Source organism: Dermacentor andersoni, chromosome 3 (genome assembly GCF_023375885.2).
Source record: "Dermacentor andersoni chromosome 3, qqDerAnde1_hic_scaffold, whole genome shotgun sequence".
Taxonomy (NCBI): domain Eukaryota; kingdom Metazoa; phylum Arthropoda; class Arachnida; order Ixodida; family Ixodidae; genus Dermacentor; species Dermacentor andersoni.
Genome location: NC_092816.1, coordinates 163,535,653 through 163,562,223, shown reverse-complemented (window position 1 = coordinate 163,562,223; position 26,571 = coordinate 163,535,653). Strand labels below are relative to the sequence as shown.

At 47.1% G+C, this 26,571-nt stretch overlaps 1 protein-coding gene across 3 annotated transcripts in view; it reads right to left on the bottom strand.

Annotated features, from left to right (window-relative positions):
* LOC126524524 (chymotrypsin-like protease CTRL-1) overlaps positions 1 to 26,120 on the bottom strand; it is a 48,327-nt gene extending 22,207 nt beyond the window's left edge. For 2 of the 3 annotated variants that reach the window (XM_050172826.3, XM_050172827.3), the window contains exon 1: positions 24,961 to 26,119. In XM_050172826.3, the coding sequence (XP_050028783.2) occupies positions 24,961 to 25,099 (139 nt within the window). In that variant the 5' untranslated portion in view covers positions 25,100 to 26,119. Of the gene's footprint in view, positions 1 to 24,960 lie in introns of all 3 variants that reach the window. The other variant, XM_050172825.3, reaches the window with a different exon arrangement.
* Between the last annotated feature and the right edge of the window lie 451 nt (positions 26,121 to 26,571).

Here is a 26,571-nt window from a genome sequence, read left to right as displayed (position 1 = left end):
ACCCATCATTCTTCTTTCCATAGCTCGTTGCGTCGTCCTCAATTTAAGCAGAACCCTTTTCGTCAGCCTCCAGGTTTCTGCCCCATACGTGAGTACTGGTAAGACACAGCTCTCATATATTTTTCTCTTGAGGGATAATGGCAACCTGCTGTTCATGATCTGAGAATGCCTGCCAAACGCACCCCAGCTCATTCTTATTCTTCTGATTATTTCAGTCTCATGATCCGGATCCGCGGTCACTACCTGCCCTAAGTAGCTGCATTCCCTTACCACTTCCAGTGCCTCGGTACCTATCGTAAACTGCTGCTCTCTTCCCCCGAGACTGTTAAAGATTACATTAGTTTTCTGCAGATTAATTTTTAGACCGACCCTGTGAGCAGTTTTTTCATGCGCTACCTCGACGTCCACCTCTCACTCAATGAGACTACTAAACGACGGACACCAGCTGCCACACTGCAACAAGCAGCCACAAAATTGACGTACGCATGAGTGAGCCAGGCAACGTTTCCCACCATTTCCCACATTCTCAAAGGCATCGTCGATGACGCCTTCAACTTGCTCATCGCCAACAGCGTGGCGTCGGCGCACAGAGTTATCGAAGAGCGCCGCCGCCTCGAACTCGCAAAAAGCCGGCGTATGTTTATATATAGGATGTGTTATCAATGTTTATATATGAGTTGTTGTCTTCTCAACTGACCTTTGGTTAGGAAAATATCTTATATTTGGATTTTGGTATATTAAACGTCTGTTGCATGGCTTTTTGGATGGGAGTGTATTTGTGCGACTTAGCGTGCACAAAACGAATGTACAGCTCGCTAACTGGTTTAACTGAATACACTTGTTGCATGAATGACTCATCCGAGAAACGCCAGTCCCTTGGATATACCCGCCCCATATACATATATATTGGTTGGGTTTGGAACGCTGGTAGGGCCCGAGCTCCCCCACCACCCCGCCCGGATAAATAAATCTGTTCCCCTATGCTGACAGGCACATCTTTTTTGATCTGATAACGCCCGCTTCTTTTCAAATTCGTCTACACGAAGTGTCTCTAATTTTTCCCTTGCTATATACGTTCTATACTTGGTGGCATCGACGTTTTCCAGCGTGAATTTTATTCTTTTATAGAAACTGAGAAAACGACGAAGTCAATGTTTTCCATACGAACCATAAATTCTAGCTGCTCTCGAATAGTTTTTTGGTCCTGCTATTGTTCGTGCCGATTGAGACTTCCGCTTTCTATTGCTTTGATATTTACTCCTTGCCCAAACAGTTTCCACGCGCACAGCAAATTACTTGTTGCATCCGCGATTAAGTTCTCAATTTTTTTTCTAGTACATCACCCACAAGCGAGTCGTCATCTAAAATTGTTCTATTAAATTTCGAAGGATTCCAGTTAGAACGGTGTTTCCGCTGCTTTAAACCAAAATTACGTGTCACCAGACCGTGTTCACTGACCTGTACCGGTTTCAGAGCATGTGTATAAAAATCTGTCGACGCGAATATTCTGTGTAGTGTGACGTGACTCTTGCGCTGAAAATTGGTGTACTGAGGCTGTGACCACAATCATAAAAATGTGCCAACACCATCAAGACTGTTGTCATGTAACAACGTATTTAGCACTTCAGCACTTCTGGCGCCTATCGGGAGGCCATCAGCTCGATCCCAAGAAAAACATATCCAATTAAAATCACAGGCGTGTGTTATAAGTTTATCATACTCTAGATAAGACCTAAGTTTTGAAAAAAATCACTCGTCTACTAATATTAAGGTCCATCTTAAAGGACCCATAGTGCTGAAAACTCAAACACCGTGGGTGCCTCATACTCGTATGTTGTTCTTCTGCCAAGTAAAACTCTGGCGTTTATTTATTTAAAAAAAGGTAGCTGTGTCCTTCTGCTCTTTTGCAGGGGTTTAACAAAATGAAATTATTTCCGAGTCAGATTCTCCCAGAAAAATCAACGCCCAAGCACTCCGTACACATGGTTAACCAGCGAAGATGAAACGTGCGGCCTAGGTATTTGTGACTGGGTTAATCCCAATGGTTCAGTAAACGACAGCTTAGTAGGCTGCTGTATCCCCGGTACGCAATTGCTGCTTGCACTCGGCTGTACGGGCTTGTTCTCGTACCCGGACTGCAGCATCGGCATGGCGTAGACGAGCTCGTTCCCGATTCTGCTCGCGGCGTTGCTGCTGGAAAGCTGCCTGCTCCTAAGCAGTACGCATGACACGTGGCTTACCCAATTCGGAGACGCACACAAACTGCTGCGTGCGCTCGACAGCGACGGAGAGCAACGGCGACGCGACTGACGCAGCTAAACCAACACCACCTAGAAAACACAAGGCCTGTTCCCTCCGATTCATTACGTTATGTTACCTGGACCGACTGCCATCGAATATAATGAGGATGCTCCCGATTAGGCAACAGTGGTTTTGACGTCACCACTTTCATCACGCCAGCCAATTGTCAATGAAAATTTTTTGCCAGATAGCTTGACCTCATTGATCGGAGTAAACAGGCCTTGTACTATCTAGGTGGTGTTGGCTAACCACGCGCTTCTCTTTCTGTCTTCTGTTTTTCTTTCTGTTTCTTTCTGTTTCTTTTCTGTTTCTTTTTGTCGTTGTACAGTTGACTGGCGGACGGACGGATGGACGGACGGGCCAATCGTCTAGCCATATGCAACTTCCCTTAGAATTCATTATGGCCAGCGTCAACATCGTGTGCGCATAAATAGATCGCCCAACAACAGAAAGACTGAACTGAAAAACCCGCCGCTGTGCCTTAGCGGATATGGTGCTGCGCTACTAAGCATGAGTTCACGGGTTCAATCCCCGTACGCGACTGCCTCATTTCGATGGGGACGAAATGCAAAAATGACTGCGTCCCGTGAATAGGGGGTACACTAAAGATCCCCTGGTGGTCAAAGTTAATCCGGAGACCCCACTCTACGGCATGTGTCATAATCAAATCGCCGTTTTGGTACGTAATACCCTACGAAGAATTCAAATTCGTTCAAATGAGAAATCTACAATAAGCAACCGCCCACTTCAGAATGCAACAACAGAGTCAACAGTAACAGCCATACTTCGAAGGATGAACAGAACATTACCACCAGACGCTCCAACAAAATTGCCCAAGAAACATCATAAAATGAACGGAAATGCGATATCACACGTTCTAGTTAGCTCCTCACCTCCTATCCTGGTTAATTCGATACCGGTCAAGCCTAATTCTTTGTCATTGAAGAGCCGGCTAAGATGTCATTGTCGCCTTCTTACCTTAACCCTCGAACGTTAAGCGTCGCTATGCTTAATGGCGCTACTAACCTCACGTTCATGTTTCAGTGGTTAATGCCATAACACATGTTTTCCCGCACTCAGATCTGACTGTAGCATGGGACTGACATTAGATAGAGCGTGACTGCTATGCTTGAGTACGTGCCGTTTACAGCCGAATTTGACACCATTGATGCTGTACTGATCACCAGCGACACTGTCGCACCTCCCTTGGATAGACTAAGAAATCTAACGCTATGCCCTCGCTGTGCCGCCAAGGCGGGCGCTCAAACGCCGTATCGGACACAAGATATCAAGTAGGTTGTTTCCCCGCCTGCCGCGTATCCGACGGCATCCTGGCTTATGTTTTCGTCATTGGATGCCATGCATCCGCCGTTTTCGAAAGAGGAGGCCGTTCCTCCTCGCTCTCGTCTTGCTGCTTTTTGTTGTCGACCGACTCCTCACAAGGCCTCTTTCCAACCGCCACCGCCTGACTGGCCGCGCCAGAAGCAGCCGAGAGATTGGGCTCACGGGGGGTCACGTTCATAATCTCGATCTCCGGGCACATATATAGTGTTCGGCGGCGTCTTGACAACCACGTGGTCGGCCGCCTCGTGTCTGGAAATGCGCTGTGCATCGGCGTCTATCTCCTGAGAACAATCGATGCATCCTTTGGTCATCATTCTGCATAGAGAAAACTTGGTTACCTTCGGCTCCGGTGTCTCCAGTACTCGTCCAGATGCCGATGCTTCTTTAGCGTCTACTTTCATTACCAGTTCGAACGAGTATTCACTGCTCTCTTGTAGTATACGCGGCAAAAACACTGAGGTAGCGGAAGAGGCGGCGATAGCCTTAACTATCGTTAACCCCGGTTGCAGATACGTACTTAGTGACTCGCAGACGGCGGTCAGAAACTATGCACAAAGCAGAATTTCGCCGAAGGCTGTGGCTATACTCAAAGCCAATGCCAATTATATCACCTCGCAAGAGACGGATGACCGACACATTCTATGGTTCCTGGCTCACACGTCCCCCGACACCCCCGTACCCAACCTCAACGAGAAGGTCTACCGCGTAGCGCGAGGTCTCACATTCCGCACCCACCTAGGAGAATCCTCCCGGGGGGGGGGGGGGTGAAAATCCAGCGGAAGGATGGATAGAGAGGCCCATAATGACCAGGTACTGTGACATTCCAAAGTTTTATAGAAAATGGAGGCCTGTTTATGCACCCCCTAACCCAAACTCGACAGGGCCCATACGGTAGACTGGAGGCAAACCAAGACCTTCCCCAGCCCCGTTCATCGCAGGAGGCTATATCCAGACATCTCTTCAGACGATAACTGCAAACTATGGGGCATGGCTCACGCACCTCTTAAATACATCCTCAGGGTACGTGAGGTTATAGGCCAATAAAATGCAGTCTCGCCAGATGAAGCTGCGGCACGGTAGACGGCCGCGCTGTACAGCTCAAACCTGCAAGATCAACTATCGGCTATCAAGCAAGCCCGTAAGGCGGCGAGCAGACATGATCTCCGGACCTCCTCGGGTGCGACATTAGCCCTGGCGACGAGTTTGCTGAATATTTATTAAAGTTGTTACCACCACCATCTAACAGTCAACAACTTTTGCACATATAGGCTTAACCGTAGGTAACAAGACATTTGCGCTCCAGAAGCAATCCAGTGCGAAAATGAGGTCTTTCTACTAATTCATCGTTTGCGCCCGTCGAGAGCAACCTACCACACAACTAATGCTTGAGAGCAGAAACAGGACTTGTAATGTGGTCCTTATTGCTTCGAGATTACATATTAACTGCCAAGCATTTCTTGGCTGACATTTGCCACTTTGACAATATCTTTCTAGCCGCCTAGGTTTGGTGATTTCATGGCCGTTTCGTTAACTTGGTATGTACCAAAATTGGCACATCATGACAAGAGTGTATGACAAACATGGTAGGACATAACATGAATGTCATGATATGCGTGTCATGTATGTTATGAAACCACCGCCTACGTCTTGGTATGCACCAAAATTGGCATAGTATGACAAGAGTGTACGAAGGACATAATTGATAGGTTACAATATGAATATCATTACACGCGTGCCATACAGCTGATAAAACAGCCACCTACGTCTTGGTGCTCTCATGATCGTTTCCTTAATTTGGTATGATCAGAATTAGCATAGTATGACACAAATGATAGGTCATGAGGTGAATGTCACGACATGCATTTGATGTAGGTCATGAAACAGCCGCCTACGTCTGGGTGCTCTCCTGGTAGTTTCGTTAACCTAATAGGCTACCCGCACACTGCTCCGCATAACATTGATTCGCACGGGGCTTTTTTATTCTCGAGACAATAACCTGGAAATCAGACACGCGATCTCGATTCATTGACACAACAATCCGTTGCGTAGTTAGCTGGAATGTTTCTTGTAGTGAAGTATTGCGCTATATTTCGAGTCGATCAGCAAGCATTTGTGCGTTTGCTCTGCATTCATCAAAACTAAGCCTTATGCTGGCACTTGGTTATCATATCTTGCGGTAAGTTCGCGTAAAAGCATGACCGGATGCTCAGCCATACTTGACACTCACAGCGCGTCGTGTCATAGGGTGATTTTGTCGCTGACTGGAAGAATACATCGCTGCAGCTTTGAAGGACTGTGATGTGTAGCATTCCTTTAACTTTTATGGTGGCTGTAGGCACACTACTCTCAAAGACAAAAGCTATGGAGAAAAAAAACCATTCTGCGTGGTAAGACGGCCTGGCCGTTCAAAATATTTCCGCCACTATTCAGTCTGACTATTTGGCATAAAATTACTGAGCCCAATCGCTTGCATGAATTCTTGCTATTTACTAGTTTACGTAAGAGAACCAGTACTACGTGCTCCTCTACTTAGGCATTTTCATACATATGCCTTTTGTAATGCACTTAGACGCCCACTGAAATGTAGACGTTTCGTGATGGTGACTGTGCTGCTTAGTCACCCGTGACGCACTTGCGCTCTTTTGAAGCGCAAGAAGTGTTCCTGTCATAAATGTAGTGGGGCCCGTAGGCAGTCCTTCCATGAACGTGCCTGCTTTTCGTTATTCGATGGAGGAGACGCAGGTTTGTTTAACACTTTTACGATCAATAGTTATAGGGGTCCTCAGGTTGCACATAACAATTTTCTTTCTTTTTTCTTAAGTTTACGCGCCAGCGTTGACTGGGGCAGCCATGTTTACTTAAAAATCTTGTGCGCGTGCCGAACAAATTGGGATGTTCCTAGCGTGGTTATTTCGAAGCACATTTCATACGTAACTTCCTTGCATAACCTGCAACGCTAGCTAGTCACGCAGTGTGCACAACTATTTGAAGCCACTAGTCTTGTGTTAACTAGAAAGACTATATTTTTCATTGTAAGGTAATGTAGTGATAAAGAATTATTCACATATAACTCAAGCTACAGAGCCATGAAGTGCGAAACAGATAAACCAGAAACTATTGCCACCAGTCTGTAATTGCAAATATGACAGGAAGTGCAAGTGCGTTTGTTGAGCGTTGCCACTCTCTGAACGACCACCTTTTTCATACAGGTCTTCTTTTTCCTTTTCTTTTTTTTGCATGACATCTACAATGTCTCTGTCTCTTCCGCCATGAAATCCCCATAATCACTCATCATCTACAATGAGTGATCCACATATAAAAGGACTCAAGTGCACCGCGCATGAAAAGATGATATGCTGTAGATTATATGCTGCAGAAACCCCGAAATACTGTCAAGAGCTGACGCAGTGGTTGCCACGAATTTCCCGGGCACTTAATATCTTCTTTGCAGCACAGGCCCTCCATGTTAACAAAATAGGTTGACCAATGCCTTACAAAGGAAGTTTATGTTCGTACATAAAATGTATTGAAGGCCACAGTGCGCTGTTCGGTGGAGTAGTAGGCGGCAACCAGGGCCCGCATTCATAAAGAAAAGTACTAACGCCATAAAAATGGCCGTGAGAGCTGGTGACAGCCGCCACCGATGAGAGAAGTATTGGTACATGCGTTCGCCGCCTAAAATATGGGCGCAGTCACTCGATAAAGAAGGCGAACTGGCTCCTCGCTCAAGATACTACATTCATTACTCAGCGCTCTACTTTGTTTTTTTAAATATACCGCCGAAAAGGTATTCAGTATAATTACTACTTCCATCGGTAACATTTTGGTAAAATGGTGCGTTCGCCGTTCGCGCTACGGAACTCTGCAGCGGCCGCACCGTTTAGCTATCGGCAATGGCTCTCTGTGACGACACTTCGTCTCCGCCTACGACTTGGGCTCCAGCAACAGTACGTCACGCATTTTTATCCCTGCGATCCTAGCACTTTCTCCAGCCAAGATGGTGTTGAGGTCGAATATTGGTTCAACATGCTGTATGAGTGCTTCAGCCAACATAACCAGTGGCACCCAACCGTAATGCTTGCAAATTCAACCTTCAACTTAGGTGGAACCTCCCGCGTCTGGTTCCAAACACATTAGGAGGAGCTCTATAGCTGGGATATTTCCAAGCAAAAGCTCTGTGACCTACTTGCGGGAAGATGTTACCATCGAAGGCGGCCAGTCAGTACAAAACACTACTTATGAAACCCAAACCTACTCGCTGAAACGTGGGAGGCTGCGATCTCCAAGCCGGACCTGGTCGACCAGCAAGAACTCGTCGCCTGGGCCCGGAGGGCCATCCAAGCTAGAGGCTTCCTGGAACAAGGGACCCTTCCACCTCGACTGACAAGTCACTGCTTCAAATAAAGGTTCATTCATTCATTCATTCATTCACTTTCAGGCCGAATTCACAAGTGCTTCTGTTCGTAAGTGTTGTTTCTGAGTAGGCGGGTACCTTTGCTATGATTATTTCCGTCATCACAATTCACGGGCGTATACTGTTGTGAGCACTTAATACATGAGTATTTTTTTCCAGAACAGAAAGGCCACGTATCCACACTTTGTGATTTATTAGAACATAGTGCTTGCTCCGGGGCTGGATTAGTATTTCTTAAATTGCGTTTGTTGTACCTGAAAGAATACAGTTCAAGCTGTCTTCCTCTTCAATCTGTCTTCCGCGTAAAGACGTCATTGCAGCCGAGTGTCAAAAGTGTCAAGCACATGCTCAGCTGCAGAATGTCAAGCACACTTGAATGAATGTAGCGAAAGCTTTTTTTCAGTACTGGTGGCTCTAGAAGCACGTGCAATAGTGGACTACTTGTTGGGGAATCTGCATGTTGGGCTTGGAAAATTCAATAAAGAAGTAAAATGAAACGACACCTTCATTATTTTTATGTTAATATTTCGCTCAACCTCCTGTGCCAAGAGAGACTCACAACTGACGTGGATGCTCAATTAGCAAGCACGACTAGCTGGTCCAACTTTCGATCCCTTAAGCTATATTACTACAATCTCCAGCTGTTATTGATGTGAGCCACCGTTCCTACGATGATGGAGGCTTTCAAGTGCCCCTTCCTTGGCCGCGTTAATGTAGACTGTTGGTTCAAGAAATTGAACACTGAATACTTTGTATTTGTGCAGCACATTATATTGTATGTTCGAATTGTTCTCCAGGAAGCGTTAACACACTCCAGCAGTTTTGATACTTTACTGTGCAGGTTGATTCTCCGATAATGATGACGTTTTGCATGACCCATATCGTGTTTGACGTCCGGTAAAGAATGCACTTGTCTCACGCTTATTCAAAACGAAGTTACTTGTACGTGTGCGTTGCGTTCATTATTGGTAATTACTAAAGAAATAACGGATCATTCAATGATTGTTTTACGAAAAATCACGCAGTATTCGAAGTACATGTCATAAGTTATAGCGAAGCCCATTTTTCTCTATAGAAAGAGTGTGCTGTCTTACACATTTAACCAGCTTTACCGTTACTAGGTGCTGCTTAATAAGAACTTCAAAACACATGCACCAGTAAGTTAGTAACTTTATGTAACACATTTTTCAGCGCTGGCGGGGTACGCTCTTATCCTGATGCTCGGCAACGTGCCTGAAAGAGCGGGCTGTTCTCGTTCCTTCCTTTTTAGCAGTCTACCTTAGCCTTGCGTCCACACTGAGTTTCGAGCTGTCATCTAAAGCATCACCCATACGCCAGGACTTCGAAGGCTACGACACGCTGAAAGCGAAGAGTGTCGCAACGCATGAGCAATAGTGCTGAGAAGACAGACGCCAAAGCCAACTTTAAAGTAAAGGTCAGTGGTTTGGGCGTCTAAACAGTCAATACTAGGAGTGAATGCAACAAGAGAAAGGAGGCGGTAGAAGGTGTATCCTGTAGTTTTATCAATTATCCCTGTGGCTCTGATTGGTCTGAAACCCACCCAGGACTACAAAGTCTAATACCCCCACCCACAACCACAGAATCTATTACAAAACTTCTATAGGCGCGTTTTTCGCTGGCCGGCGTTCAGGCATCTGCCACTGATCTTAGCAATGGGCGTGATAGCGACATGATGCCCCGAATTCGAGATTTTGGTGTAAGCCAACACTAGACAACACTTGCCATAGAGAAGGCTCGGGAACGCACGCCTTTGATGAAAGTGACAAACTACTGATACGCAACTCCCTGCCATCCCTGCTCACAACACAAAGAAATTTTGGGAATCAGTGTGTCCGGAGCGACAGGACAACAACATAATTTTGCATGATAACGACCACATTCCCATTCCAGATCATGACTGTCCAAACGCCTTCAATTCATTCTTTTCATCAGTATACACCATAGAAAACGATTCAAACGTGCCTGAGGTGGCTGATTTGGACTACCCTTTTTTACAGCCCAATGACACTACTGTCGACGGCATCGCATCCATTATAAACAATCCGACAGTATCCACATCAGCAGGCGTTGACGACATAAACTCAAAGATACCAAAAAACACGATATCAGTCTCGAGTAAAATATTGTCTCATATATTCCGGCAATCGCTATCGACAGGAATGCTTCCCCAAGATTGGAAAATCGCGAAGGTTATTCCCATCTTTAAATCTGGCAATAGAAATTGACGCAAAACGTAGGCATAACCCTGACAACAAACCTTTCCTGGACTACACATATCAGCAACATTCGCGGAAATGCCTCCCGATCCTTGGTATATTTACGCCGAAACCTCCGTAAGACGCCGACAAATGTCCGCAAATTAGGCTATCTTACATTTGTTCGCCCTAAACTGGAATTTGCTTCTTCAATATGGTCCCCTGATTACATTTATTTAACCACTATGCTAGAATCAGTTCAGAATAGAGCCGCTCGATTCATTTAACAAAATTAAAACTGGAACGAAAGTATAACGCAAATTCAAAAACAATCTATCAATTCCTTCTTTGAACACTCGTCGTGATGTAGCACTTATAGTGCTGTTTCACAAGCACGTGCACGGACTGAGGTCATCACCACTAGCATTGCAAGTTTCTCCATTCCCCTCACGAAGATCGCATAATCATCTTTCTTTCACGCGCACCTACGGCAAAACAGACGCTTTTAACTCATCTGCGCTTCCACGTGTCATCCGCTTGTGCAACGACCTTCCCGATATCCTCGTAGCTGGAGCTAACAAAGAAAAATTCCGTCATGACATAAACATTCATTTCTTACTTTAGAAAAAACTTGCAATTTAGAGTTTGTGTAAACTTGACTCTTCGCTGTATTATTATTAACAAAGCATTGTATAATTGTATAATTTCGTATATTTGTTTGCTCTTTATACTGTGTAAATTTTTTTTTCCTTCACGCAATGCCCATTCTTCAGGCCTGTAAGGTGTTTTGAATAAAGTGTTGTGAAAGAAAAGCTTTGCCAATTCGACCTCAGGCACAGAATTCACCAAGCTTTTCTTCGTACCAGCCTTTAGCCACTGGCGGTCCACATTCGCGAATAATGCTGCTCGTCATTGCAATAACCTGGCATATGCTAATGGGAGAGTTCTAGGCTTTGAACTTCCATTGCGGCAATGGTCAAGAGCACGATGCTATGTCCGTTATTTGGTTTCACCGAGGGCGGTCGTTAGGTTACCGCCTCGTCTTTTCCTTTAGCTCTCCAGAAAGCGAAGCAAATCGAAACTGCTCACAACCACGACTAATATTCGAACTAATCTCCCTGCGGGAATCTGCAGTTGGCAGATGGATGTTCTAACCATCCCGCTATGACGAAGCCTTAGTGATTTACGTGGGTTTGCCGCTGCACAAGACACTGATATTGGTGGCGTCTGCCCATGCATTTCGGACGAGTACGGCGTTGTAAGATTGCACAAAAATAAGAATTTATTTTTCCGAATATGATGATACCCGCTGTGAGAGTCTGCAGTTGTTGCACTCGGCGAACTTCGAAGCCAAAGGAACCGCTGAAGTATGCATACTTTTAATAGTAGGGCCCAGCGTTTTGTCGCCTTTCCGGAACAATGTGCAACATTTTTTGTGGCTTTCGAATGTACGTACCTATCTGTGGCATTAAATGTATGTATACCTTAAAGCAGAACAAAGGGTAAGAAATCACGCTACGGTGGCTAAAATATTTCGACACGAACACGAGGCTCTTCAGCCCCCGCACGGAAGTCTTCTTCACAAACTGCCTGAATGGGTGTTTGCAATTTGCCTAAGTTGCCGGTGTTTAACGTGACAGAGTTGCACTGCAGGCTATGAGTGATGCCGCAGTCTGGTGGGCGAAACACAAAGTTGGCAAGTAAAAAAATTCCCGCAACGTGCGGCGCTCTTTAGTTAATTCTAAGGAAACATGCAGATACAACCCAATGCTGGAATGTGAATGACGCGAAGCTTGTTTCAGTAAGCCAGGTTGCCGCAATAGCGAACAAGAACGAGCGCAACGTTTCACCCTGTAGCCATCAGCTGTCTGATACGCGATAACGAAGGCGACGTATGACTCGCGTCTAGGGAAGAACGTTGATGAGAAGTACGACATTTATTTACATATATTTATGCCTTGATACTGTTATTATGTATGGCCACACATGTGCAGGTCACAAGTACCAGGTTTCTCCAGTTGAGTGTCATCTGTGCGGTTTAACCGAGCTCAGATTGGTCCACCTTTACTGATCAAAGAAGGCACCACTGTAGGTTAAATGAGGCGTGCAACTCCTGCGGTGGCGGTAGAGTATCCACCCCGCGTGCAAGAGGACCGTGTTTCGAATCCCGGTACCGCGCAATTTTCCACTGGAAAAGAAACCGTGCGTTCAGAAAATTGCAGAAACAGGCCTGGAGTGCGGCCTGATCCCGGTGACCAGAACCGGTGATGCACTCTCTCACCAGAGCAGGATTGGCCAGCCTGGTGCAGTACTTGACCACAACCTCCTATGTAAATACAAAAATCAAACCCCGGCCCTCAGTCCTCAGCAGCCGCGAAGCAACTGACCACGGCGGCGGTCAGATCTGTGAAGCAGCAGAGGGTGCTAAGAATCCCTGGCTCCAGACAGCCCGCCATTGTAAACTGAGCCTGGCAACGTTTAACGTTAGAACGTTATCTAGTGAGGCGAGTCTAGCAGTGTTATTGGAGGAATTAGAGGGTAGTAAATAGGATATAATAGGGCTCAGTGAGGTTAGGACAAAAGAAGCATATGCAGTGCTAAAAAGCCGGCACGTCCTGTGCTACCGGGGCTTAGTGGAGAGACGAGAACTAGGAGTCGGATTCCTGATTAATAAGGATATAGGTGGTAACATGCAGGAATTCTATAGCATTAACGAGAGGGGCGCAGGTCTTGTCGTGAAACTTAATAAGAGGTACAAACTGAAGGTAATACAGGTCTACGCCCCTACATCCAGTCATAATGACCAGAAAGTCGAAAGCTTTTATGAAGACGTGGAATCGGCGATGGGTAAAGTCAAAACAAAAAACACCATACTGATGGACGACTTCAATTCCAAGGTAGGCAAGAAGCAGGCTGGAGACAAGTCAGTGGGGGAATATGGCATAGGCTCTAGGAATAGCAGGGGAGAGTTATTAGTAGAATTTGCAGAACAAAATATTATGCGGATAATTAATACCTTCTTCCGTAAGCGGGTTAGCCGAAAATGGACGTGGAGGAGCCCAAATGGCGAGACTAGCAATGAAAAACACTTGATACTTTGCGCTAACCCTGGCATCATACAAGATGTGGACGTGCTCGGCAAGGTGCGCTGCAGTGACCACAGGATGGTAAGAACTCGAATTAGCCTAGACTTGAGGAGGGAACGGAAGAAACTGGTACATAAGAAGCCAATCAATGAGATAGCGGTAAGAGGGAAACTAGAGGAATTCCGGATCAGGCTACATAACAGGTATTCGGCTTTAACTCAGGAAGAGGACCTTAGTGTTGAAGCAATGAACGACAATCTTATGGGCATCATTAAGGAGTGTGCAATAGAAGTCGGTAGTAACTCCGTTAGACAGGATACCAGTAAGCTATCGCAGGAGAAGAAAGATCTGATCAAGAAACGCCAATGTATGAAAGCCTCTAACCCTACAGCTAGAATAGAACTGGCAGCAGTTCTAAGTAAATGAACAAGCGTAAGACAGCTGACTTAAGGAAGTATAATATGGATAGAATTGAATATGCACTCAGGAAAGGAGGAAGCCTAAAAGCAGTGCAGAAGAAACTAGGAATAGGCAAGAATCAGATGTATGCGTTAAGAGACAAAGCCTGCAATACCGTTACTATTATGGATGAGATAATTCATGTGGCCGAGGAGTTCTATAGAGCTTTATAGAGTACCTGTAGCACCCACGATGATAATGTGAGAGAGAATAGTCTAGAGGAATTTGAAATCTCACAAGTAACACCGGAAGAAGTAAAGAATGCCTTGGGAGCTATGCAAAGGGGGAAGGCAGCTGGGGAGGATCAGGTAACAGCAGATTTGTTGAAGGATGGTGGGAACATTGTTCTAGAAAGACTGGCCACCCTAAATACCCAATGCCTCATGACCTAGAACGTACCGGAATCTTGAAGGAACGCTAACATAATCCTAATCCATAAGAAAGAGGACGCCAAAGACTTGAAAAATTAAGACCGATTAGCTTACTGTCCATTACCTACAAAGTATTTACTAAGGTAATCGCAAATAGAATCAGGAACACCTTAGACTTCTGTCAACCAAAGGACTAGGCAGGATTCCGTAAAGGCTAGTCAACAATAGACAATATCTACACTATCAATCAGGTTATAGAGAAATGTGCTGAATATAACCAACCCTTATATATAGCTTTCATTGATTACGAAAAAGTTTGATTCAGTCGAAACCTCAGCAGTCATGGATGCATTACGGAATCAGTGTGTAGACGAGCCATATGTAAAAATACTGAAATACATCTATAGCGGCTCCACAGCCACCATAGTCCTCCATAAAGAAAGCAACAAAATCCAAATAAAGAAAGGAAGATACGATCTCTCCAATGCTATTCACAGCGTGTTTTCAGGAGGTATTCAGAGACATGGATTGAGAAGAAGTGGGGATAAGAGTTAATGGAGAATACCTTAGTAACATGCGATTCGCTGATGGTATTGCCTTGCTTAGTAACTCAGGGTACCAATTGCAATGCATGCTCACTGACCTGGAGAGGGAAAGCCGAAGGGTGGGTCCAAAAATTAATCTGCAGAAAACTAAATGAATGTTTAACAGTCTAGGAAGAGAACAGCAGTTTACGATAGGTAGAGAGGCACTGGAAGTGGTAAGGGAATACATCTACTTTGGGCACGTAGTGACCATGGATCCGGATCATTAGACTGAAATAACCAGAAGAAAAAGAATGGGCTGGGGTGCGTTTTGGCAGGCATTTTCAGATCATGAACAGCAGATTGCCATTATCCCTCAAGAGAAAAATATATAACAGCTGTGTCTTACCAGTACTCACGTATGGGGCAGAAACCTGGAGGCTGACGAAAAGGATTCTGCCTAAATTGAGGATGACGCAACGAGCTATGGAAAGAAGAATGATGGGTGTAGTGTTAAGGGATAAGAAAAGAACAGATTGGGTGGGGGAACAAACGCGGTTAATGACATCTTAGTTGAAATAAAAAAAGATAAATGGGCATGAGCAGGACATGTAATGAGGAGGGAAGATTTCCGATGGTCGTTAAAGGTTACGGACTGGATTCCAAGGGAAGGGAAGCGTAGCAGGGGGCGGCAGAAAGTTAGGCGGGCGGATGACATCAAGAAGGTTGCAGGGACAACATGGCCACAATTAGTACATGACCCGGGTAGTTGAAGTATGGGAGAGGCTTTTGCCCTGCCGTGGGCGTAACCAGGCTGAAGATGATGATGGTTCCTTGGTATGCCTTGTGTCACAGAGCCACATGCTTTTGGGGCATCGACCAAGATTGGGCACAAATCAACTTGCATATGCCCAGTGCCGAATTTGTCGGTTTGGGTGCACACTCAGTGGCTCCCATAACCAGTGATCCAAATTTTCTGCAGGGCCAAGTAGTGGCCAGCATCGAGTTGTCTTTCGGGCATGAGTTCAATGACGCAAGTTTTTACTCGGCAAGACTATTCATAGCCAGTGTCCCAAGTTTACTGCATGCATTCACAAGAATATCCAGCGAGGAAACGGCTACGGAAGTCAAGTTCCTAAAAAAATGCAAAGAAAGCCTCTCTTTAAAGTCCGCCAGCACAAAGACAGGTTAGGATAATGTGGTGGCTGTTCTGGGTCGTGCATTTTAATTCTGGTTGATAGGCTTCCTCTGGTGGTTGAAAAGTACGCTTTGAGCAATATACGTTCTATACTGGGCTCACATTTTTACAGACAAGAAACAATATTGTTACGGGAAGGAAGAAGCGTGCCTCTATTTACAGATGACTGGGCCAGCAAGCGTAGAGCAGCGATAAAAAACTACCGTCTTCCTCGTCGTCTCTCAGGCCACCGTCATAGTCCTCTTCTTCACACATTACCGACTGTGACATCACCCCCGTCGGAAAAAGCACCTTATCGGTGCGGCTCATCTGTCCGAGAAAGGTAAGGTTTCACACGGCTGACGTGGATGATGTCAGAGAGAGGTGAAGGCACCGTGGCATCCAGCGGAGACACTTCAAATGTGACAGGGGTTACCTGGCGAATGATGCGGTAAGGGCCATAGTATAGCGAGTGGAATTTCTCCGAAAGACCAACAGGCCGAGTTGGATACCAGACTAGCCCAAGAGCACCTGGTTCGTAATGCACGTCATGATGGCACTGGTCGTAAGGGCCTTCTGGCGTGTCTGTGAAGCAGAAAGACGAATGCGGGCAATCTGTCGTGCTTGGGTCGCTGTGGTTATGACATCCCGAGTGTACTCTGTCGGCGAGTCGAGCCTGGTCGAGAGGAGTGTCTCGAAACGCAAAGTTGGCTCACGGCCGAAGAGGAGATAGAAGGGGGAATAGCCAGCTGTGTCGTGGCGCGAGGAATTGTAGGCGAACGTGACAGATGGTAGAGCAATATCCCAGTCGGGATGATCGGAGGAAACATACATTGCTAGCATGTCAGTTAATGTGCGGTTCAGGCGTTCGGTAAGACCGTTAGTTTGAGGATGGTAAGCGGTAGTAAGTTTGTGTTTAGTAGCACATGATCGAAGTACGTCGTCTATGACTTTGGAAAGAAAGTATCTGCCACGATCGGTGAGAAGTTGACGAGGTGCACCGTAGTGCAAGATAACGTCGAGAAGCAAGAAATCAGCGACGGCTGTAGCGCAGCTGGTGGGTAGGGCTCTAGTAATGGCATAGCGAGTTGTATAGCCCGTAGCGACGGCAATCCACCTATTTCCGTCATTCGATATAGGGAATAGTCCGAGAAGATCAACGCCAACGCGAAAAAAAGGGTCCACCGGTATATCCAAAGGCTGCAGCAGTCTGACAGGAGGCACAGCTGGTCTTTTCCGGCGTTGACACGACTCACACGCGGCAACATAGCGCCGAACGGAGCGGTTGAGACGGGCCAGAAAAACCGTCGCCGAATTCGGTCATAGGTCCGCGTAACGCCAAGGTGTTCAGCGGTGGGAACGTCGTGCAGTTGCTGCAGTACAATCTGTCGCAGATGAGACGGAATGATGTTAGGAGCTCGGGCCCGTCTGGGCGCATGTTGCAGCGATACAGGATGCCATTTTGTAGTACGAACATGTGAAGGGATAGGTCAGACGGATCATAGATCAGGCGTTCGATAATGGGGCGTAACGACTCATCGCGTGGTTGTTCAGCGCCAATGTCTTGCAAGGCAGAGAGCGAAATAACGCAGATCGGTGCGACATCCACTAAGCCGTCCGGTACATCGACGTGATGACGAGACAGGCAGTCGACGTCCTGATGTAGACGACCCGGCTTGTAGACCACAGTGTATGGGTATTCCTGCAGCCGTAGGGCCCAGCGACCGAGGCGTCCGGTGGGATCCTTGAGGGAGGAAAGCCAACAAAGGGCGTGGTGGTCGGTTGTAACTGTAAATGGCCGACCATCTATATAGGGTCTGAACTTGCCCACCACCCAAGTGAGGGCGAGACACTCGCGCTCAGTAATCGAGTAATTGCGCTCTGCGGGAGAGAGGAGGCGGCTGGCGTAGGCGATGACGCGGTCGTGCCGACATTGGCGTTGAGCTAAAACTGCGCCGATGCCGTAGCCACTAGCGTCAGTGCAGATTTCTGTCGGAGCGGAGGCGTCAAAATGGGCGAGAACAGGAGGTGTGGTGAGCAGCGTGATGAGTGGCGAGAAAGCAGACGCTTGTTCAGAGCCCCAACAGAAAGGAACGTCTTTCTTCAGGAGGTCACTCAGGGGACGGGCAACATGGGCGAAATTTTCCACAAACCTAAGGAAGTATGAGCTAAGGCCAATAAAGCTGCGAACATCTTTGGCACAAGTTGGTACGGGGAAATTCTGCACAGCATGAACTTTATCGGGGTCGTGGCGAATGCCTGACGAATCGACGAGGTGTCCGAGCATGGTTATTTGGCGGTGACGGAACTGGCACTTGGATGAGTTGAGCTGCAAACCAGCGGTGCGAAAAACAGAAAGAACAGATGAAAGTCTTTCAAGTTGAGTCGCAAAAGTTGAAGAGAATACGATGACGTCATCCAAGTAGCACAAACAGATGGACCATTTCAAACCACGCAAGAGCATGTCCATCATCCGTTCAAAGGTCACCGGGGCATTGCACAAGCCAAAAGGCATTACCCGGAACTGATATAGGCCGTCTGGTGTGATGAATGCGGTCTTTTCACGGTCCATTTCATCCACGGCAATTTGCCAATATCCAGAGCGAAGGTCTATAGATGAAAAATAAGTGGCACCGTGGAGACAATCCAGAGCATCGTCAATGCGGGGAAGTGGATATACATCTTTCTTGGTGATCGTGTTTAGATGACGATAGTCAACGCAGAATCTCCAGCTGTTATCCTTCTTTTTGACGAGAACAACAGGGGACGCCCACGGACTGGAAGAGTGTTCAATAATCCCTTTGGCAAGCATCTTGTCAACCTCGCTCTGGATAACTTGTCGCTCAGAAGGCGACACCCGGTATGGGCGTCGGCGAACAGGTGCTGCATCGCCGGTATTTATACGATGCTTCACGACCGTAGTTTGACACAAAGGGCGATCGTTCAGGTCTAAAATGTCGGAGTAGGACTCGAGGAGGCAACGGAGCTCTGCGGCTTGTTGGGTTGAGAGGTCCGGTGCAATCATCTTTGTAAAGTCGTCGGTCGGGGCTGATGTAGAACGCGCAGAATGAGCATTGGTCGAAGACGGCGCAACAGATAGAGCGGAAATGTGGCACTCGTGCGCCGAAATGTGGGAAAAGACATGCCTCGAGGAACTACTTGTGGGCACTGTCCGAAATTTAGGATGGGAAGACATGTCTGATTGTCCGCAACAGAAACGATGGTGTGCGGAAAGGAGACATTGTGAGAAAGCAGGACTGAAGTCGCGGGAGTAAGGACGTAGTCTCCGTCAGGTACAGGTGGGTAGGCTAAGACAGGGATGCAGGTTGCTGCGAGAGATGACAGGCGTATAAAATCCGCGGAACAAAGCTGAGTTGGGGCTTGAGCAGGAAGGTCAACGGGAACAGGTAGGGGTAGGTCAAGTTGTACAGCGCCGGCGGAACAGTCAATCAGAGCAGAATGGGCGGCCAGAAAGTCGAGTCCGAGGATCACATTGTGAGGGCAACGTTCGAGCACACTAAACAAAAGGGACGTGTGGCGACCGGCGACACTGACACGAGCAGTACACATTCCAAGCACAACCGGAGTTCCACCGTCGGCGACTTGGAGCGGTCGATTCGGAGCAGGAGTCAGTACTTTCTTCAAGCGCGTTCGAAGCACCGCACTCATGATGGAAATTTGGGCTCCAGTGTCGATGAGTGCTGTAACGGGCAAACCATCCACGTCCACGTCCAGAAGGTTCCGATTAGTAGGCAGGGTCAACAGAGGAATTTCAGGCCGGGGTTCTAGAGCAGCGCCACCACCAGGGGCTGCCCCAGTTAGTTTCCCGTCGGAGAGCGGCAACAGTAAGCTGGGGATGGAGAGCAACGATGCTGGGGCGAACGGGAGGGGCGACTATGTGGGGATGGCGGGCGGCTGGTCACGGTGGCTCGAGCGTTGTCAGGAGCGTCTTCAACCTCGGTGGAGAGTGATGGAGGGCAAGGATTCAGTGGGGAGCGGCGGTAGGCGGGAAAGCTTGGACGAGAGTGGGCTGGCCAGGAACTTCGACAGTGGCAAGAGATGTGTCCCACACGTCCACAGTAAAAGCAGATGGGTCTATCGTCATGTGTGCGCCATTCGGCCGCGTTGCGATAGCCCGGATATGGACCGTATTGGCTCCGGTGAACAGGGGCAGAGGCAGCAGACGAACGGAAGACCCACATTGGCCAGTTCTTGGCGAATTACCAACTGAATGAGAGCCACAAGCGGCCTGGAATCGTGAAGGCGCTGCGTCACTGGCGTGGCAGGAGACGCTGCTTCGATTTCTCGCCGAACGATACGTACGACGTTCTCGCAGGAGGTGGGCTCACGCGGTGGACAAATGTCTTCGAACGACGATGAAGCTGCAGTATTGGGTAGCCTCGTAAACTGTTGAACTATGTGGCGACTCTTCGCGTCTTCAAAGCGGCGACATTCGTTAATGATCTCATTGACCCTTGTTACGTTCTTGTAAACAAGCAGATTAAACGCGTCGTCCGCGATGCCTTTTAAAACGTGGCTGACCTTGTCTGCCTCTGCCATATTGTTATCCACTTAGCAGCAAAGGGCGAGGACGTCCTGGATATACGCAACGTAAGATTCAGTGGACGTCTGTACGCGGGTCCCAAGGTCCTTCTTCGCAGCACGTTGGCGGCCGACGGGCTTGCCGAACAAATCTCTAAGCTTCTGCTTGCACTGGTCCCAACTCATTGTCTCTTCTTCGTGTGTTTCGAACCAGACCCGTGCCGTTTTCTTGAGGTAGAATATTATATTGGCCAGCATAAGCGTGTTGTCCCACCTGTTGTGTGCGCTGACTCGTTCGTATTTCTGCAACCAGTCATCGACGTCAACGTTGTCGATCCCGGAAAACATGACAGGGTCGCGAGGCTGGGCCAGGTTGACCGTCGGTGGCGACGACGGCGCCGTGGTTGAACTCTCTCCTTCAGATGACGTGGTGGCCAGGTTACGTCCGCTGCGGAGCTCCGTCTTGCGCAAGTGATTACCCCGCACGTCCACCAATGATGTTACGGGAAGGAAGAAGCGTGCGTCTATTTACTGATGGCTTTTAATGGCTGGGCCAACAAGCGTAGAGCAGCGATAAAAAACTACCCTCTTCCTTGTCGTCTCTCAGGCCACCATCATAGTCCTTTTCTTCACACATTACCGACTGTGACAATATTTACAGAACATAGGTTTCAGATACGAGCACGATTCGATGTTTTGTTCAATCCTGTAGGTGTGGAGGTAGTATCCATGCCATTATATTCAAGTGCAATGCAAAATTACCTTGGTAGCCCGTAGTTGTGTTATGCATGTCTTAACGCCCAGCTGGGCACAGCACTATCGTATTTTTGGCTCGATTAATATTTACTCAGACTGCTGTACGCTTCAGGCATCACAACATTTATTGCCCCATTTTATCAATATCTATAATTGTCTATTCATTCCTGGGTACTGTTAATCTCACAGGGGGATTTTTACATATGATACTTTACGTATTAGCATTATTTGGTGAGAAACAAGGCCGCTTACTCCTAAACATTGAATAATGTCAACCATTTCAAGGTCACCGTAAAAGTGTTCCACTGCGGTGTAGTGACGAAGACCACACAACCATTTAATACTTGTCTGCTTACCCGTGTTTTACCTATTTCTTTCACCAATGGCATTAGCGCTAAAAGTGCAGCGATGGAGGACCGAGATTATTGCAGAAATATATCTAACGTGTTATGGGCAATGTCTCCTCTAGGCTATTCGTGTGTTTTTCACAGTGCAATAGTTTGTTATCTCTCCCACATTTCGGTATCATCACGTGCGCGCAGCTGATAAGTAGCGCTGGCGATATCGGTTATTCCAGTTGTCTCCAACAATTCATTGTGTAATAGAAGCGCAACAAAAGACTCAAACGAGTGCCTGTCCCTGATCTCTCCTGCGCTCGCATCATGCAATCATTCGGCACTAAATGGCACGTTCCGAGACTCAAAGTGTACGGAGGCACAAGCAAGTCAGTAGAGCGCAGAGACAGCGATCTTCCGTCCGAAATGATTTACGTTTCATGGTTCACGAGGATAGACATTAAGGGCAGTCGCCCTTCCCCGGTCGGCGCCACCACGAATGCACGTGCTGTGTGAAATATTTATCTATCTTCCTTTGTTTTTATGCGAAGCATACTAGCCGCACAACCACGCTCTTCCTTGCTGCGCCGCGCGCGGCCGCGTAGCTACCATATGACGTCATAACAGCTGCAAGAGCGGAGGCTCAACTCGTGCGCTCGCTTGCGGCCGCGTAGCTACATAGCCGGGTCTCAGCTCGTGCGCTCGCCTGCATGAGTTGTTTCTTCGTCTAGCCGAACCAAAAAAATGGCCAGGCTTAGCTTGGTTAAGCCAAGAATGCGTTGCATATTGCGCGAGTTGGGGCCCAGCTTTTCCTCCGGCTGTCGTGACGTCACGTCACGTGGTTGCGCTAAAGGTCAACGGTGGCTGCCCGGCCGCGCCCAAGGGCTGAACTGAGTGATTGCAATATGCAACGCATAATATAGCCAAGCAACAGCAGTTCACCAGGCTAAACAGTGGTTCAACAACTAAAATAAAGGCTAGTATGCTTCGCATCCTGGGCTTAACCTTAGCTAAGCCACAGCATTTTTTTTTAGAGCAGGGCACCGCTTCGAGTAATCTAGTCAGCTTCTCAGAAGAGCAGGAAAATAATCGGGATCCCCATCCGACTGGACTGTGTCATGCAATAAGAGGACACGTGTTCCCTCAGGACAGGGTAATTGCACCGCTGCGAGATTTAAGTCCGCGTAATTGGACACACGAGTATCAAAGCCAGATGTTGATTTTGGTTTCCATTGGGAAAACAAAATTAATTCCGGCATTTTACGTGCCAAAGCCACAATCTGATCGGAGGCCCGCTGTAGTGGAGTACTCCTGATTTATTGGGAGCACCTGGGGTTCTTTAATGGGCACCTATATCTAAGCTCAAAAGCATTTTTCCCCCTACTCGAAGTGCAGCCACCACGGCCGGGATTGAACCCTCGACCTCTCGAGCTAAACAGTGCAACCTAAAACTGTCACTAAGCTATCGCGGCTGGTGTTGGCTTTTGCATCATTAACACCATCTCTGGGGCCTACTTGAGGCTACCTAACATGGAGCTCCGGCTTTTTTTTTTTTTTTTTTGAGAAACACTCCCAGAGCTGTGTTTATTGCGTGTAGAGAAGTGTTCAATGGAATTAAATGGGGGAATGGCCTACGTAACCGAATTGGGCGGACATCGAGAAATGGCAGTGGTTGTGAGTGCTGCTCCGACCAAATGCAAGTTGTGTTATCTGCTACTTCATTTTCCCCTTCGTCTTATAAAAGAATTATGAAGCTTATGGCAAACACACGCAGCATCTGTAATTTGATGTATTAAGAAAAAAAAATACCGCTATACTTCACTCACTGTATTGTCGGCTCGTATTATAGGGTTCTTAATAAAAAATTAAGCCTCTCCTTTAGCTTGTTTCCTCTCACTCAAGCGTGGAAGCGGAAATTCGATCTTTGGCGCACGCCTGAGCAAGTGCGGGACGCTGAGCGCGACAGCCCTGTTTAGCACGTGTCGAACAACAGCGACGCTGAGTAGACCAGGCCTCTTAATACTTGCAACGGCAAAACACCTTGTAGTTAATGTCAAGTTCCGCTCAGCAGCAACGTGCAAACTCGGTGTTATCTGAGACGCGCATTAACAAGATATTCACCGTTCCAAAGCAGCATTGATAAATTTATCGGCGTGTCACTGTTTACGGACGCAGGCTTGTATATATAACGAAACACCTAGTCGTCTAATTCGCAAGATCCTTCAGTTACGCTGGAAACATTTCTTTTCTTTTATCACTATGTTCAAGGTGTTCTGTTATTCATAGTTATAATTTATTTGCGTATTTCGCAAGATTTTTGTATATTTGTTTTCTTACTTCCCTGTCTATAATCGACCAGCCTGAGGTTATATTGTGATAGAGTTCCTCGTTTGGGTGGAGTTTGTTGCGTTTCGTTGTTGCGGTTGGCATGTATTTGTCTGCAACCCCACACTGTAGCAGTTATATGGAATAATGCACCCGATCAGTATTGCGTAGTTCTAATACGCATGCTATACCGATAAATAAGAAAAGTTTCGGAAGCGTGTTACACTCCCGTAGAACGTGAAGGAGAAAGCCGGCTGCACACGTGGCAATGCATCAAGTTATGCTATAGGAGAGGTCAGACGTCTTGCAATACATAACGAGCTGCAGTGCGAAGGAAACGTATGGCGCTATAGGTGGACCTCCTCAACGACACATACGAGCATCTAATGCACTACCTAGAGGTTCTTTCATTCTTTCGTTCATTCTCTCTTTCTTTCCGTCTTTCTTTCGCTATTTCTTCTTTCTTTCGTTCTTTCTTTCGTTTATTCATGTTCAGCCATTGCAGCTTTGCTTGCTTATGTGGCTATGGGCCATTCGTGGTCAGGATCTTTTTTGCTTCACTGATTTTTTGCATCACTAGACTAGTCGCCGCTTTTCTCGGGTATGAGCCATTGCAACGAGCCACTTAATGTTTTCGCCCTAATAAATAACAAACTCCCATTACAGAATATGCGGTACACTACAATCCTTGTGTAAACCTGAAATACACAGCAATAACACTTTCACTTAGCATGTATCCCCCAAAATGGTTCCCTACACTTTTTTCTTGTGTAATAACGAAGCACCGGTACATTTTGCGTCTTCATGCGGCACGCGAATCAATTTTGAAGCCTTAACTCAGATAGAAAATGTCACATTGATTACCAGTTCTCCACATAGGGATAGAAAAGTTGCCAAGTTGCCCTGCCCCGTAATATTTTTTTGAATACTCGGTATTATATTGTTATTCCCTCACTGATGCGGGTAAATGAAAGAGGCTAACATATCCTACCCGCACCCTGCGAAGCACGTGCTCTAAACGAGAGTTACAGCTGTTCCAACCCACCAGCGCGCGTACCCGTGCGTATGCATTTAAGCGCGAGTTCCGTGATTCTTGCCGGCATCACTCACCGGTCGCCGAGGCCGGTCGAGCCTGCACAGACGCAGCCAGGACTTGCCCAGTTGAACTTGCGCCGAGAACGACAAGCACGAGCGATGCAAGCAGGAATGCTTTCGTTGACACCGTTTCCCTGAGGGCGCCCATATTCATAAGCGCCTCAAATTAACGACGCGGGTACACCGAATCCACCGAAGCTCGCGCGATGTACACTGACGTTACACAGACACACGCCGCTAAAAAGTGCAGGGTCTCGCAGTTATGAAAGAATGATGTAAGAGCAGATTCGAGTTGACGACCTCGCGGACGTAAGAACGACAGCCTTGTTCGGTGCCTATTACTCGCTGTGTCCGCTTTCCGGCGCCCTACAGAGGCTCTGTTAGGAGCTGTGCGGAATCACGCCGGACGCAAGCCTTATGTCGTTTCCCCTACTACGGTCGCGCGCGATACCGACCCGGTCCTCTTCGTTCGCAGACGAACGAGCGCTGTGGGCGAGATAAGTTAAATCGCCAGCGCTTTGGCGCCTTCCCGTATTTTGAAACCGGCGCCGGGCGGTCACCGTTCGGGTCCTATCGGCTCCGAAGAGCAGAGGGGGCTGAACGCAAGCACGCTGTCTGGCCGGGGAGGGTAAAAAGAAAGAAAAAAAAAGGAAGAAAGCGCCCACTCTGCGTTTCCTTTTGTCTGGATATCTTCCTTTTGTCGCTATTTAGTTTTGTCTCAAAGGCGTCCCCATTGTGCAGCTATTATGAGAAAGGGACTTATTTTGCTGAGTTTGTATAATGTCAGAGGTGGCACTGGCTCGCACAGAAAACTGCAATCAAGTTCACTTGACGAGAATTCGAGTCCGTTAAAAAGGACTCTAGTGCGGGAACACGATTGACATGATATATTATCGGCCGAACGTTACTGCAGGTTAGCAAAAACAAACGGGCAGCTAGAAAAGACGTCTATCGACAAACTGATGCTCGTAATAAACGTAATAGATCACTGGCACAATGAGAAAAGAGAATAAAAAATATCTATAGTAAAGCAACAATATTCAAAGACTGCGCTTAACCATTGCATCCCGTAGCCTTTCACTCATAGAGGATTAAATTTCAGCGCGGCACAACGGTCGACCGCATATACAAAAACTTCAAAGCACTGATACAGAAACTCAACTCTGATAAAATTACAACAAATACAAAAAAAAAGGAAAGTCGGGTTCATTTGCAGCGGCATGTTAAAGGTGTACATATTGTGCGTACATAGCATTTAAGAAAACAACAAGTAGGGCATGCAGTAACATTGGCTTTCATAGCACAGTAGTAAGAATTCGGCTTCCCAGTTCCCATCTAACCATGAAATGTATGTGCAAGTTTCTGTTGCCTGTGTTGCCAGGTGCTGAAATGATTAATAAGGGCTTTCCAGGTATTGCTTATATATCAGACCAGGGCCGCTATAACGTAAAACTATTCCAAACTTTTGTATTCCAATTCTGCTATCAGCCCTCAACGATTGGTCAAAAAGTTTTTTCGACCACCCCCACTTCACCTGTCTGTCACGCGACGTCACGAAAACCGCGATAGCTCCCCATCGGATATGATGTGTACACACTGATTATGCATGATTTGACAGAAAAAAGA